General features: G+C 39.1%; 1 protein-coding gene across 3 annotated transcripts in view; it reads right to left on the bottom strand.

Annotated features, from left to right (window-relative positions):
• Window positions 1–13,342, bottom strand: part of LOC100563862 (solute carrier family 23 member 2) — a 37,770-nt gene that overhangs the window by 22,162 nt on the left and 2,266 nt on the right. The window contains exons 2-4 of one of the 3 annotated variants that reach the window (XM_016993731.2): window positions 10,030–10,109; window positions 7,073–7,225; window positions 6,011–6,168 (exon numbers count right to left, since the gene is read on the bottom strand). In XM_016993731.2, coding sequence (XP_016849220.2) covers window positions 6,011–6,168; window positions 7,073–7,225; window positions 10,030–10,080 — 362 coding nt within the window. In that variant the 5' untranslated portion in view covers window positions 10,081–10,109. Of the gene's footprint in view, window positions 1–6,010; window positions 6,169–6,515; window positions 6,719–7,072; window positions 7,226–10,029; window positions 10,110–13,342 lie in introns of those variants that run through there. The other 2 variants (XM_016993734.2, XM_008110805.3) reach the window with 2 other exon arrangements.

The following is a 13,342-nucleotide window of genomic DNA, read 5'->3' as shown; positions in this document are numbered from 1 at the left end:
CACTTTTAAAAGACTGCAGTCTCTCCTGCACAACTGCCTGGATATCACCAAATTGCAGGTACATTCCACACATCTAAAGCTGAGCAAATCTGAGGCGATTAAGCTGAGAAGTTCTGGGCTGGAGTTCAGCGGCCCACATCAGAATCAAAAGGGTCATTGTAGAGTTGAAAAGCTGCCAGAAAGGATGAACTTTTAAATAAATAACGACCTCCCTTGACTCTGAACAAAGAGAATCTGTGCTCTTTCTGAGAGTTTAGTTATGAAGAAAACAAACACTATATTTTTGAGTATTAGTTTATTTTGCTTCCTTTCCAGAAGGCAGCCAATCAAAGGACAAAAATGCCTAAAACAATATAACTCATGCCTCTTTTCTTCATAAGAATATCATGGCTCTCTATGAAGGCCATAGTTGCAATCCAAGAAAGTAATTTTTCCAAGCTTTGTCAGATTTTGACCGTGAAGCTACTTTTCATTTGGCCAAACTAATCTGAACTGGTACTGGCAGTCTGTGTCAAGTAATTCACAATTAGAAAGAACTGTGCACACTTCTCATTAGATATGTGCTCTCCACAACAGTATCAGAATATCAATTAGTTTCTATAATAATACAAGCCAACAAGTATTTTTCATCAGATAGAATTTTAGGTCATTCTCATATAGTTTTTTGTGCTGAATTCAGATCTGTGTTTATTGTTTCCTCTATCGGGTGTAATTTTTGCGATGAGGCTAATAGAATCATTAATGCATTTATGCACTGATAGCAATAATGACTGGTTTTATGTTTTGTACCATATCATGTTGTATAGGGTTATCATTAATCCTGTATAATTAATTGATTATATGCCTGCCTAAATAAGTTGCCTATGTCAGCATATTACCTTACTCCAGACAGGAGTAGTTCTAGATGATTGCATCCCTGTTGTGCAATACTCAACAACCAATAGGAACTCGATTGTGTAATAGCCTTTTACTGATTTTGCAATGCTGAGTAAGCAGGTATAGTTGTATATAACTTGCTGCAGACTAGATACTTTACCTTCAGTTTTGTCTTGGACAACATTCAAGATGCTTTGTGAAAACTTTCTTGGTAACCACAGTCTCCAGCATACAAAGGAGTCCAGTATCTGCTTGACGCTTACCAGAAACTGGGTTGTAGCATGTCACTGAAATTGCATTTCTTGCACTCCCATGTGGAATTCTTTCCTGAAAATCTTGGTATGGTGAGTGATGAGCAGGGATAATGCTTCCACCAAGATATTAAGTTGATGGAGCAATGCAAATGTAAGCATGATGGGAGACTACTGCTGGATGTTGTATCGTGAAAATCGGGAAATCATATATGCTAGAAAATTATCTGCAAAACATTTCTGATCAAACATAGATAGCTTAAGCCTAATGACTGACATTGAAACTTGCAAGCACACTGCAGTTGCACCATTTATATTTGGATTGTAATTAGTTAATTAGATTCTATTGATATCAGTGCGTAAATGCATTAATTATTTGATTGGCATCATTGCAGAAACTACACGTGATAGAGAATAAATAAATACAGATCTGAATTCAGCACAAAAAAACTCTATAAGAATGACCTAAAATTATATCTGATGAAAAATACTTGTTGGCTTGTGTTATACGAATATGATGCAAAATGTGTAGATTTTGCAGTAGTCCGCTGTAATTTACCATTCGTCATATTTTTAAAAGTTGATGTGATGGGAAAAAATAAAGACATATTTAAAGTCAGCATTAAAAATTGATTTAAATTGTGCTACTCTCATTTCTGATTATTACTAAAAGTTTGGTTTTGTTGGCTTGTGTATTGTTCAATAATTGAGAGGCAGGGCACATGCTTTGCATGCAGAAAGTTCCAGGTTCCATCCTTGGAAAAAATCTTGCAAGAACTGAAAATGCTGAGGTGGACTAATGGTTTGATCCAGCAGAGCAGGCATGGGCAAACTTGGGCCCTCCAGGTGTTTTGGACTTCAACTCCCACAATTCCTAACAGCCTACCGGCTGTTAGGAATTGTGGGAGTTGAAGTCCAAAACACCTGGAGGGCCCAAGTTTGCCCATGCCTGCAGAAGAGTGTGTCCTCAGAATAAAAGTCTTAGCCCCGAGACTCCAAACTAAGCCCTAAGATCTGGGACTTCTACTTTGTACATATCTTGAGGCAATGTAACTCATTAGAAACGATAACGCTGGGAAAAATGGGAATCAATAAGCAATGGGGTAGATCACACTACAGACGGTTTGATTCAGTCAAGGAAGCTCAACTTAGAGTTTTCAACATGGTTGATGTTGAAACCATGGTTGATGGTGACAAGTTCATGGAGGTCTCTCATTCATAGCATTTTTCATAAGATAAAACCAGTTTGACAGCACATGAAAACAACAAAGAATTTCTTGAACAGAAATGCAGTATTGCTCCCCTCCATTCAGCAAAAGATTAAGATTTGATATTGTTCCTTTCCTATGATGTAGCACAGGAAATGTTAATCAGTGGATTTCTGCATCAGCCCTAGATTAAACTAAATACTCTTTGCCATTATTTTCATATCTTTCTACCGTGTTTCTCCGAAAATAAGACAGTGTCTTATATTAATTTTTGCTCCCAAAGATGCACTAGGTCTTATTTTCAGGGGATGTCTTATTTTTCCATGAAGAAGAATTCACATTTATTATTGAACAAAAAATGAACATTTATTATATACTGTACAGTAGTTGTCATCACAAACCAGCATAACCAGACAAACTGAATCCTATCAAGAATTTCTTGTTACTACCAATATTTCCATGTACAACACTCTATGATACGTACATTTACCAATCCTACATGCTCTGGTATTCTGTTTGGCGGGCATGCTTACAAACAAAAACTTTGCTAGGTCTTACTTTTGGGGGAGGCCTTATATTTAGCAATTCAGCAAAACCTCTACTAGGTCTTATTTTCTGGGGATGTCTTATTTTAGGGGAAACAGGGTAGGGGATAAAGTCTATGAGACATTAGAGATCCATAAATGTTGCTGTATTTTATGCTGCAGCTTTTCCAATGTGGCTGTAAGTAGCTTTGAGCATGGTTCTATTACAGAAATACATCATAAAAATAAATACGATCTTGATGATGATGGCAGTGGTGGTGATGATTATGCCCCTCTACATTTTTAAAAAAAATGCAAATGGTAGAGGATATTGGATGAGAACTATGAGGAGTTAAATTTAAGAACTCTCCCCTTACTTCTTTCCCAAAGTGAGTTTGTATTCCACCTCCAAAGCTAATCTAGATCCATTGGAAAAACCTAATTCATAACCTACTGTTTAAAATTACCAAGCACAGAATATCTTTCTGCCAAGTAATAAAAATGGCACAATGGGTTAAACCCATGTGCTGGCTGGACTGCTGACCTGAAGGTTGGGTTGCTGACTTGAAAGTTGATGGTTAGAATCCACAAGACGGGGTGAGCTCCCGTCTGTCAGCTCTAGAAGCCTCCCAGCAGGATGGTAACACATCTGGACATCCCCTGGGCAACATCTCTGTAGACGGCCAATTCTCTCACACCAGAAGCGACTTGCAGTATGTTCTCAAGTCGTTTCTGACATGATTAAAAAAACATTTTAAATAGGTTTAGCATCCTATTTAAATCAAAATGTCTGTTTTTCAAGATCTGGACTTCTGACCCCTTTTAAATTTCTCTCTCTCTTTTTGTTTCTGTGGAAATATGAACATGCCACAAATGAGAGAAGGGACTGTGGCAGAACTCTTTCACTATATGACTAAACTGTTCCATGCTCTTACTTCATATGCAGTGCCAAGATTATACAAAATGCCATGAATGTGAACACAGGTTGGAGACATAACACTTAATAGCTCCCAGAAAAGGGGAGAACACAGTCTATGCTTGGCAATACCAGGGGTATGATTAAATGGGGTCATGAGGACATTGCCTCCCCCAAATAGGAATTCCCCCACTCACAATGAAATTTTTCCTTTGTCCCTACATTTCTAACATTACAGAGAGTGGGGCATTGAGAATTCATAAATGTGCTTGTTAGCATTCGCTTTGTTACTCCTGGGCACACAGAAGACTGGGCAACTTGGAAGGCGCTGAACAGATTGAGCTTTGGGACCACAATATGCAGAGCTAATCTTAAAAAATGGGGCTATAAAGTCGAGTCTGTGACATATGGGTGTGGAGAAGAGCAAACCACAGACCACTTATTACAGTATACTGCAGTTTGAGCCCTGCCACATGCACAATGGAGGACCTTCTCACAGTGACACCAGAGGCACTCCAAGTGGCCAGCTTCTGGTCAAAGGAAATCTAGTAAAATGACAAGTTTTTAACTTTGTGTTTTTTAAAAATGTATTATAGCTGTATCTTCAAATCTCTTCTGACACGATAAATACATAAATATAACTGTGCATGCCATTTTAATTTGGATGGCTAAACTGTATTTCGAAATGTTCAAATGAAGCATATTAGAAATTTGGGGACTGCAGGATCATTTCATCAAGGGGCAAATTCCTATTAGAGGGATGACAACTGTACTTTGTCCTCTACCCCTCTGGGCAATAGCTACCAATCACTAGTGGCTTGACGCAATTTAACACCAGGTTACAAGACTCCGTGTGTTTCCTGAAGTTACCAGCTGATGAGCTACAGTATGATCCCATATATGTGGGGGATGCATTATTGAGCTTACAGTGAAATCAGGAAACCGTGGATAATAACAAACCCCATTGTAGTAACATCCTCTGCTAGAAGTGACCACAAAGTCATGATGGAGCACCTAGAAAATTCCTAAAGGAATTTGCAAGTGCAACTCTAGATAGGACATATTCTGTCAGATGTAGGAAAGTGAAACGTGGGTGCCAGTCCCATGTGTCATACTATATTTGTCATTTCCATCTTTAAGAAAATAAAAGTCAGCCACTGAAAATTAGGAAACTTATGAGGGTTAGGTATGAAGAGGAAAAGTGTATAAGGAAGACAGATAAAGTTTGAAGCTATGTGAAGGAAAGGAATTGAAGAATCAAAATATATGTATTCTTTTTTTTTATTTATAACAAATGACTTTTGCTTTAAAGGAGGAAAATCTGAATTCTAAACTGATATTGGTTTGCTGATTTTCAAGGAAATTTAACAAGACTATTTAACTGTAACAAGTGATGGTAAGATACTCTTCCTGTCTCCTGGGCAGAAAGGAATAATAACAATAACTTTATTCTTGTACCCCACCTCCATCTCCCTGAAGGACTCGGGGCAGCTTACATATGGCATAAAGTGCCTAAAACAGAGCATAAAATAAACACACAGTACAATACAACAAAGTAAAACATATTGCATATAAAATAACTTAGAACAACGCCTAAAACCTATGGTGACAACTATCGTAGGACATGGCCAGACTGTAGGCAAGAGAAGGGAATGGGATAGTGCAAATGGTAGCGAAGGAACAAGGGGATGGGATGAAAGGCCCGGGCTGTGGCACAGGCTGGTGAGCAGCCAGCTGCAGCCAGCTGCAGCAAATCACTCTGACCAAGAGGTCATGAGTTCGAAGCCAGCTCGGAGCCTGCATTTGTCTCTGTCTTTGTTCTATGTTAAGGCATTGAATGTTTGCCTTATATGTGTAATGTGATCCTCCCTGAGTCCCCTTCGGGGTGAGAGGGGCGGAATATAAATACTGTAAATAAATAAATAAATAAATAAATAAATAAATAAAGTGGTGTGTCATTGACTGCGGACTATTGGGCCTAGATGTTCTCAAAGGCGTGTTTAAACATCTAAGTCTTCAAATCTCTGAGGAAGAGTAGCTCATGATCTCTACACACAATTGAAAGTTCACCTTTGTCATCTCAACCTCAATTTCTTATGAACTCGATTTATTAAAAATAACAAAGGATATTCCTTCTGATCTCATTACTAACATGCTAAACCATGTCTATTGCAGTCGTTCGTAAATGCAATAATTTGTAAATGTAGTGCCATGTTTCCAGAAAAAAAATTCTACCTGACTCCAAAAAGAACTTGAAGGAGGGTGCAGATCCCTGAGACAAAAAAGAAGGTGCTGATGAGGTGACTCTGGGTGATGGCATCATGCTCCAGGCAAAGGGCTCTGGAGAGGATCAGAGGGATGGACACAAGGCCTCCAAGGGCAGTCAAGTAGTGCTAAAACCAGAGAGAGAGAAAGGCCGTTAGAGGAAACAGCTTTGGGTTGATTAATATGAACAGCTCCTGGATAACTACTATCTCTGAACACAGCATCAAGTTTGAAAGTTATTTTTTAATAACACTACTGTAACTCAGTGCAAACTGCCCCAAAAGTAATTGATTAACATCAATGCTGGGTTTTTTTTATTTAAACAGTAACTTACTGCATTTAAAATGGTAAGAAAATGACTACACTTGAGAAGGTGGACCCCCTAAAAATGCCTCCCAAATAATTTAGCATTTTAACCTACAAAAGATAATGAGACAAAAGTAACAAGCACATGTTACTCATTAGACAAACACACCAATACACATACTAATGAAGTCATCAGTTTTTAAAGGAATGCCATTGTGTCCTTTCCCCCCAACATTACAGGTAATATAATTGTGGCGTGTTGCCTCCAAACTAAGCTACTAGATTAAATAATAATATAATTATATACATTTTATGCAAATTCCACTTACAGTTGCCAAAGCTGTTCCACATTACACAAAATGGGAAACAAAGTCATATCACCTGTCTGATTCTGTATTGTTTCTGATTTAAACAAGAAGAGACTGCTGTTGTGACTGCGCCTTCGGGGATTATGGTTGATGGTGATGGGATTCGAAGAGGAAGAAAAAACCCTCTACATATATGACTCACATATTGGTTGATTTTAATTAAATATGAATTCATTATTTCATCTAAGCCTAGTAACACCACACACACTTTTGACAACAACTCTGGCACAACCTCTAAGGATGCCTGCCATAAATGTGGGCGAAAGGCCAGGACAGAATGCTTCTGGAACATGGTCACACAGCCCAAAAAACTCACCGCAATCCAACTCTGGCAGGATTGATTTTTTTCCAGGCTCACCTGAATTCCCAAGAAGATGCAGAGATACCATGGTGGAATATCTGTAACAATGTAAGCAAGTCTGTTGCTATCTTTGCTGTGGCCTTTATGCCTTTTTTCCGGAACTGTGGCATCACCTTCATTGAAGTTACAATAATGTTCTCCTTCATCGGTCTGCAGAAGGAAAGGGAGAATATTCCAATAAGTGACTAAACCACAGGACAAAATGGCACAAACATTTCCTGTCCTGAATGGCACATATATATTACAATACTTGGTGAGGGCCTCTAAACACTCTCTGGGGGCATGGGGACAAATTTGCCATGTTTTGCTCCCCAAAGTTATTTTTTTGCTTCTTTTTCTGAAAAGACTTAGTTTTTTTGGGGGGGGGGGGGCTCTCATTTAATAAATATATAGTTTAGTTAAAAGCTCAATACAGGGGTTATTGATGCCCCCTTCTAACTCACACTCTCATAGCACATTCACATCAGGCAGTTTAATTCATTTGATCCAGCAGTTAGGAAAAATTAAAGATAGGCAACTCATCCACCCCTGTGTTCTTTAAAGAGACAGTAACATGCCATGAATATTTCATTTGCACTGTGTTTTTCTCTCTCTCTCCAGCATGATACACCACATGCATTGTGCTATTATTAGATGTGCTTCCTGAGTAGGAAAGGGATAACCAGTTGGAGCTGATTTCTCTATTGCTAAAGCATTCAGTTTACATTTCTCAAGTTACAAGGGTTGTCATGAGGGAGGAAGGAGAAAGCTAAAAGCTGGGAGCCGAAACTCTGAGAAAAGAAGAGGTGGCTATTAAAATAGGCAGCAGGTCTGAGAGTACAACATGGACTTGGGAGTTGGTTCTAAGTGTCTCCTGTGTAAACATAGAAGGCAGTAATGTGCTCCCCTCAGAAAGAGAAAGAGAGAGACTGTCCAAAATTAGTGTTATTTTGTGTGTGTCAGGAGCAACATGAGAAACTGCAAAGTCGCTTCTGGTGTGTGAGAATTGGCCGTCCAGGGGATGCCTGGATGTTTTTGATGTTTCACCATTCTTGTGGGAGGCTCCTTTCATGTTCCTGCATGGAGCTGGAGCTGACAGAGGGAGTTTACCCATGCTGTCCCCGGGTTGGATTCAAACTAGCAACCTTCAGGTCGGCAACTCAACCTTCAAGTCAGCAGTCCTGCTGGCACAAGGCTTTAACCCATTGCATCACTGGGGGTTCCTATTAATATTACTGAAAGTACATTAATACCTCTATAATAAACTCAGGTGCTGAACACTAATGGCTACATAAGCAGAACGATAGTCTAGTATGAAACGAAAACATATCAGAAGGGCCTTTGACAGAAGGTTTAGGATACAGTACAGAAATGTTTCCTATGCCTTAACAAGGACAAGATTGAAGTCTTTCTTTGGAAATGCCCCACAGGTTCACAACTCTCTATTCAGAATTCCATATGCACGAAAGGTGAATTAAATATTTTCTTAAGAACTATAGTAAGCCCATCATATTTGTGAGATGGGACGCATGTCCCCTGCAAAAGTTGGAGAAAACCCCAAATACAAAAAAAAAACTCCCACTATTTCTTTAAGTGGAGAGAACCCCTCTCTGGACATGTCTAGTTCAGTGGTTCTCAACCTGGGGTCCCCAGATGTTCTTGGCCTACAGCTTCCAGAAACCCCAATTAGTTTATCAGCTGTTAGGATTTCTGGGAGTTGAAGGCCAAAAACATCTGGGGACCCACAGGTTGAGAACCACTGGTCCAGTTTCTCCAGCATGACCCTATCTACGTATAGTCAGCTTCCAGCGGAAGTTGAATCACACTTGAGGACCTAGAGAAATTCTTAGAGATAACATTTCAGTCAAATCCACACATAATTAAATCTGCAAAAGCCAAACCCGCAAACGTGGGAGAACCAGTTGCACATTAAAATATAATTATATTCTCTTCATAAGACTTAATGAATAGGTCTTTGGTTGATTTAGAGCCTACGGTGGCCAATAATAACTGACATAATGTTATGTATCATTACTATTTTCTTTGAACTCCACTGATTTTGCAATGGAAATATATATATATATTTACAAATAAAGAAACAAAACCAAGCATAAGAAACCAAGTATTTCTACTAGCTCTATACACTCCTGGTTGGCATTGGATATCAGCAAATCTATAGGAATACCAAAATTTGTACAAAAATTTGAGGAACAAAAATCTAAGAAGGCAATTTACGAGATGCTGAGCATCTGTTGTGGGTAAGAAAAAAGAGTATGTGTTATGGGAAACAGTCTGTAATACAGTATATGACACGAGAGAATTAATGGATGGAACTCTAGGCTAAAGTTGATGGCAAAGTTTAGAAAAAAATGGATGTCAACATTTTCTATGTTTCAGTTTGGGTGTGTGCATGAAAATTCGGTAGTCTCTTCTAAAATGAGAACTAAATGAATATTTTGCTTCAATTCCTAGGATATAATAGAATTACTCACAAGTAGGCATGCTTAGGGCTGCAGTATAAGGAAAGAAAGACTGCAAGACCATCTAAAAGCCTTAAAATGCAAACAATATGTCTCTGTTATATAGTCTTTCATACACTGGGCTGGGAGCAAAAAAACAAGAGTCCTTTCCGTCTCTCTCTCTCTCTCTCAAGCAGAACAAAAAGATAGCAAATTAACTCTGTTTTTGTGAAGTGATGTGGCTTCAAATAGTTTATAACATCTGGCAATCCGAAGGCAACCCTACCACTAGTAGCCCATAGGTTCGTTTTTCTTATTTTCCAGACTTAAAGAAGTGAATAGCAAAACATTGCATTTGAATTTTTAAAAGTACCGTAGTCTGATCTGCCCATTGAAAGTATAATTTAATATTGATCATTCTGTCCACTTCTGTCACCCTCTTTCCGACTTCTGTTTGAGTTAAGTTTATTAAGGAAGGCATTTGATTTGAAATTTAAAAAACAGACAGAAACTTACTACAAAAGTTGGGTTGTCCAGTCCATTGGGGTCTTTGTCCGAGGGGGTCATTTCCACTTCGACGTTTCTTCAGCAACTTCCTTGAAATACCAGAGAAAAGGAAAAGAGGAGACAGCTACTGAAAACCTCATGCTTCAAATCCTGAACAAGCGGCAATGAAAGAAGCCAAATAAGCCAGGCTCACAGGAATCCAAATTCATTTTCAGGCTCTCATGTGAGAATTAATGCAAAGGAATTTCCCTCTTAAATGATTGCTCAAATCATTTTCATCTCTCCTTCAGCTCAGTCAGTCCAGAGTGTGTTGAAACTGCCTTGCTTGAAACCTATCAGTGAATGAATAACTGAAAGTGTGGATTTTTCAAATGGATGTCACCAATTTCCATGGAAAACAATTGAGTGCTCCTTTCCTATATCAGTAAGTGTATCTTGCTGAATAACTCAGACTCATCTAACTTTTGTGCTGCCGAAGGCTTTCTTGGACAGAATCACTTGGTTGCTGTGAGTTTTCTGGGATGCATGGCCATGTTCCAGAAGCATTCTCCCCTGATGTTTCACCCACATCTATGGCAGGGCATCCTCAGAGTTTGTGAGGTGTTGGAAACTAGGCAAGTGGCGTTTATATGTCTGTGGAATGTTTAGGTGGGAGAAAGAACTCTTGTCTGCCCAAGGCAGGTGTGAGTATTACAATTGGCCAGCTTGATTAGCATTGAATAGCCTTGCAGCTTCAAAGCCTGGCTGCTTTCTGCCTGGGGAAATCCTTTGTTGGGAGGTGTTAACTGGCCCTGATTTTCATGGTTTCTTCCTTTCTATTGAAATTGTCCACATACTTGTGGACTGAGTAGCAAATTTCAACAGAAAGAAAAAACCATGAAAATGAAAAAAAATGTGGCCACTAGTATTAAAAAACTCTAAACTCAAGACAGTAAATGCAGAACAACACTCAGAAGACAGGGGAATTCCAGACAAGAAACAATCAGGGCCAGTTAACACCTCCCAACAAAGGATCCCCCCCGGCAGGAAACAGCCAGGCTTTGAAGCAAGGCTATTCAATGCTAATCAAGTTGGCTAATTGCAACACTCACGCCTGCCTCAAACAGACAAGAGTTCTTTCTCCCACGCTGGACCTTCCACAAATATATAAACCCCACCTGCCTAATTTCCAACACCTCACAACCTCTGCGGATGCCCTGCCACAGATGTGGGCAAAACATCAGGAGAGAATGTTTCTGCAACATGGCCATACAGCCCAGAAAACTCACTACAACCTACCTAACTTTTGACAGTACATTATTTAAAAAAAGAGAGAAAAGAATTGCTAAATGTAAAGATGACGAAAGCACTGCAAGCCTTACAGGAATAGTCGAATGCTCCTGTCCTTCCTATACTGGCAATAATATTCCCTTCTTTGGACTGCTACTTCTATTTGTATTGTTACTTCCTTCTCTTATTATGTTTGCAAATGCTTACTTGGCACTATCCACTCCCTCACCCCAAAGTCTGTGGAAGCCCAATAGTGTTTGTTATTACAGTACCTAGTAATAGTGGACATAGAAGAACTATTGTCAAAAAGAGCTTTTAAAAACCACAAGGCAAATATGACTTGAAGGAATTTGCGCAAGAGATTTTCATCACTACAATTGTGCTAGTAAAACAAATAGTGAAAGGGAGGTCTCTTGTTTTGCTGGATATACATCCCTAAGTCAATCCAGTGACCCAGCGCCAATGGGATACACACAGGTTGCCTCCTTCATGTTGTGTTCGGTATGTAATCTTGGGCCTTACAACACATTGGGAAAAAGTCCTCATTCACACCGTGTTTTCCCAATCCACTTAGACCTATTAGCCCCACATGCAGCCCACACATATTTACAAGATCATCTTAAGTGGCGAACTCAGCTCAATAATAATAATAATAATAATAATAATAATAATAATAATATACTTTGTTTACATTCCACTCTATCTCCCCGAGGAGACTCAGGGCGGATTACAGAACACATATACGGCAAACATTTAATGCTGTTATACAATTAATAAGGATGGACAATACATAAACAGAGTTAGGCTTTCCCATCTTTTCCATCTCCGGCATCTGGAGGCTGTGCTTGACTCTGGCCACGGATGGTGCTGTCGCTCCATCTTCTATGTAGAGGAGGTTTGTTGTTCGTAGATGTTCTGCCAGTCGAATGTTCTTATGGGCGCCTTTTTAAAATGACCTCCCCGCTAAAAGCGGTACCTATTTATCTACTCACCTTACTGTTTTCGATCTGCTAAGTGGGCAGAAGCTGGGCTGACGGTGGGAGTTCAGCCCAACTCGGGCTTGAACTGCCAACCTTTCAATCGTCAAGATTTTCTACAGCTTGCGGTTTAACCCACTGTGCTAAAGCCCGGCCCACATTAATGATGTGTCAATGCTCATTCTTTCTATGCTCATTATCAATTCAAAAGGTTCTTTTCCCTGAAAAATTATGCAAGTATTTTAAGTAGCCACTAGCCAGGAAAATATCAGGAAAAAATTGCGGGAATGGAAAATGTGAGATTTCTATGCTTGATAATACCCTGTCACCTAACATTAATGTTTATGCAGCTGATAATCTCGTTTATTTTTTTATACAAAAATATTGACCTTTCTATGGAAATAACTATTGTGCTTTGGATATTTTTTCATGGATTTCTTGCTACATTCATATGCAGTACATTCTGATTTTAATTTTTTTAATATGTATGTCACAATATATATTTATATATTGCATCTGAGGCTCTTAGAACCATAAGAAATGCAAAAAAAACAACAAAAACAAACCCAAAACATTTTAATAACTCACTCTCGAATTTCCCCCCTTAAAAATTAAATTGCTTTCCTATGGGACATGTGTGCCACATTGGGAAGCTGGGATCTAAAGTGTTTTTAGCCATCCTGTTATGTGGAGGTGTGTCAATACTGATCTACTAGTCTACTGCTCTGCGAGTATCTGCATAAATGTTCCTTTTAAAAATAATAATCATTTTTTAAAAATCCTTGTGGAAATTATCAAATGACTGACAGGCCCTTGTCACCACCACCACCAACAACAACCAGTTTGGGCCACCCCTAATTCTTCCTTCAGCTCCACTGCAAAGATATCTGTTGGAGTCAGCTGCACACAGACAACATCTCATTTAGTATATCTAGTCCTTTCGGCAATTCAGAGAACAACCTTCACATTACAACTATCCTCCAATAGTATCGCCAGAGTTAGGGTCACCCAGTGTGGCAACTCGTGGTGCCACCCCCATGGAACTCTTCCCATACTTGACCAGACCACAAGATTGT

This window comes from Anolis carolinensis, chromosome 5, assembly GCF_035594765.1.
Source record: "Anolis carolinensis isolate JA03-04 chromosome 5, rAnoCar3.1.pri, whole genome shotgun sequence".
Taxonomy (NCBI): Eukaryota; Metazoa; Chordata; class Lepidosauria; order Squamata; family Dactyloidae; genus Anolis; species Anolis carolinensis.
Note: the sequence above shows the minus strand (reverse complement) of the source record. Positions and strands in the feature narration are given on the sequence as shown.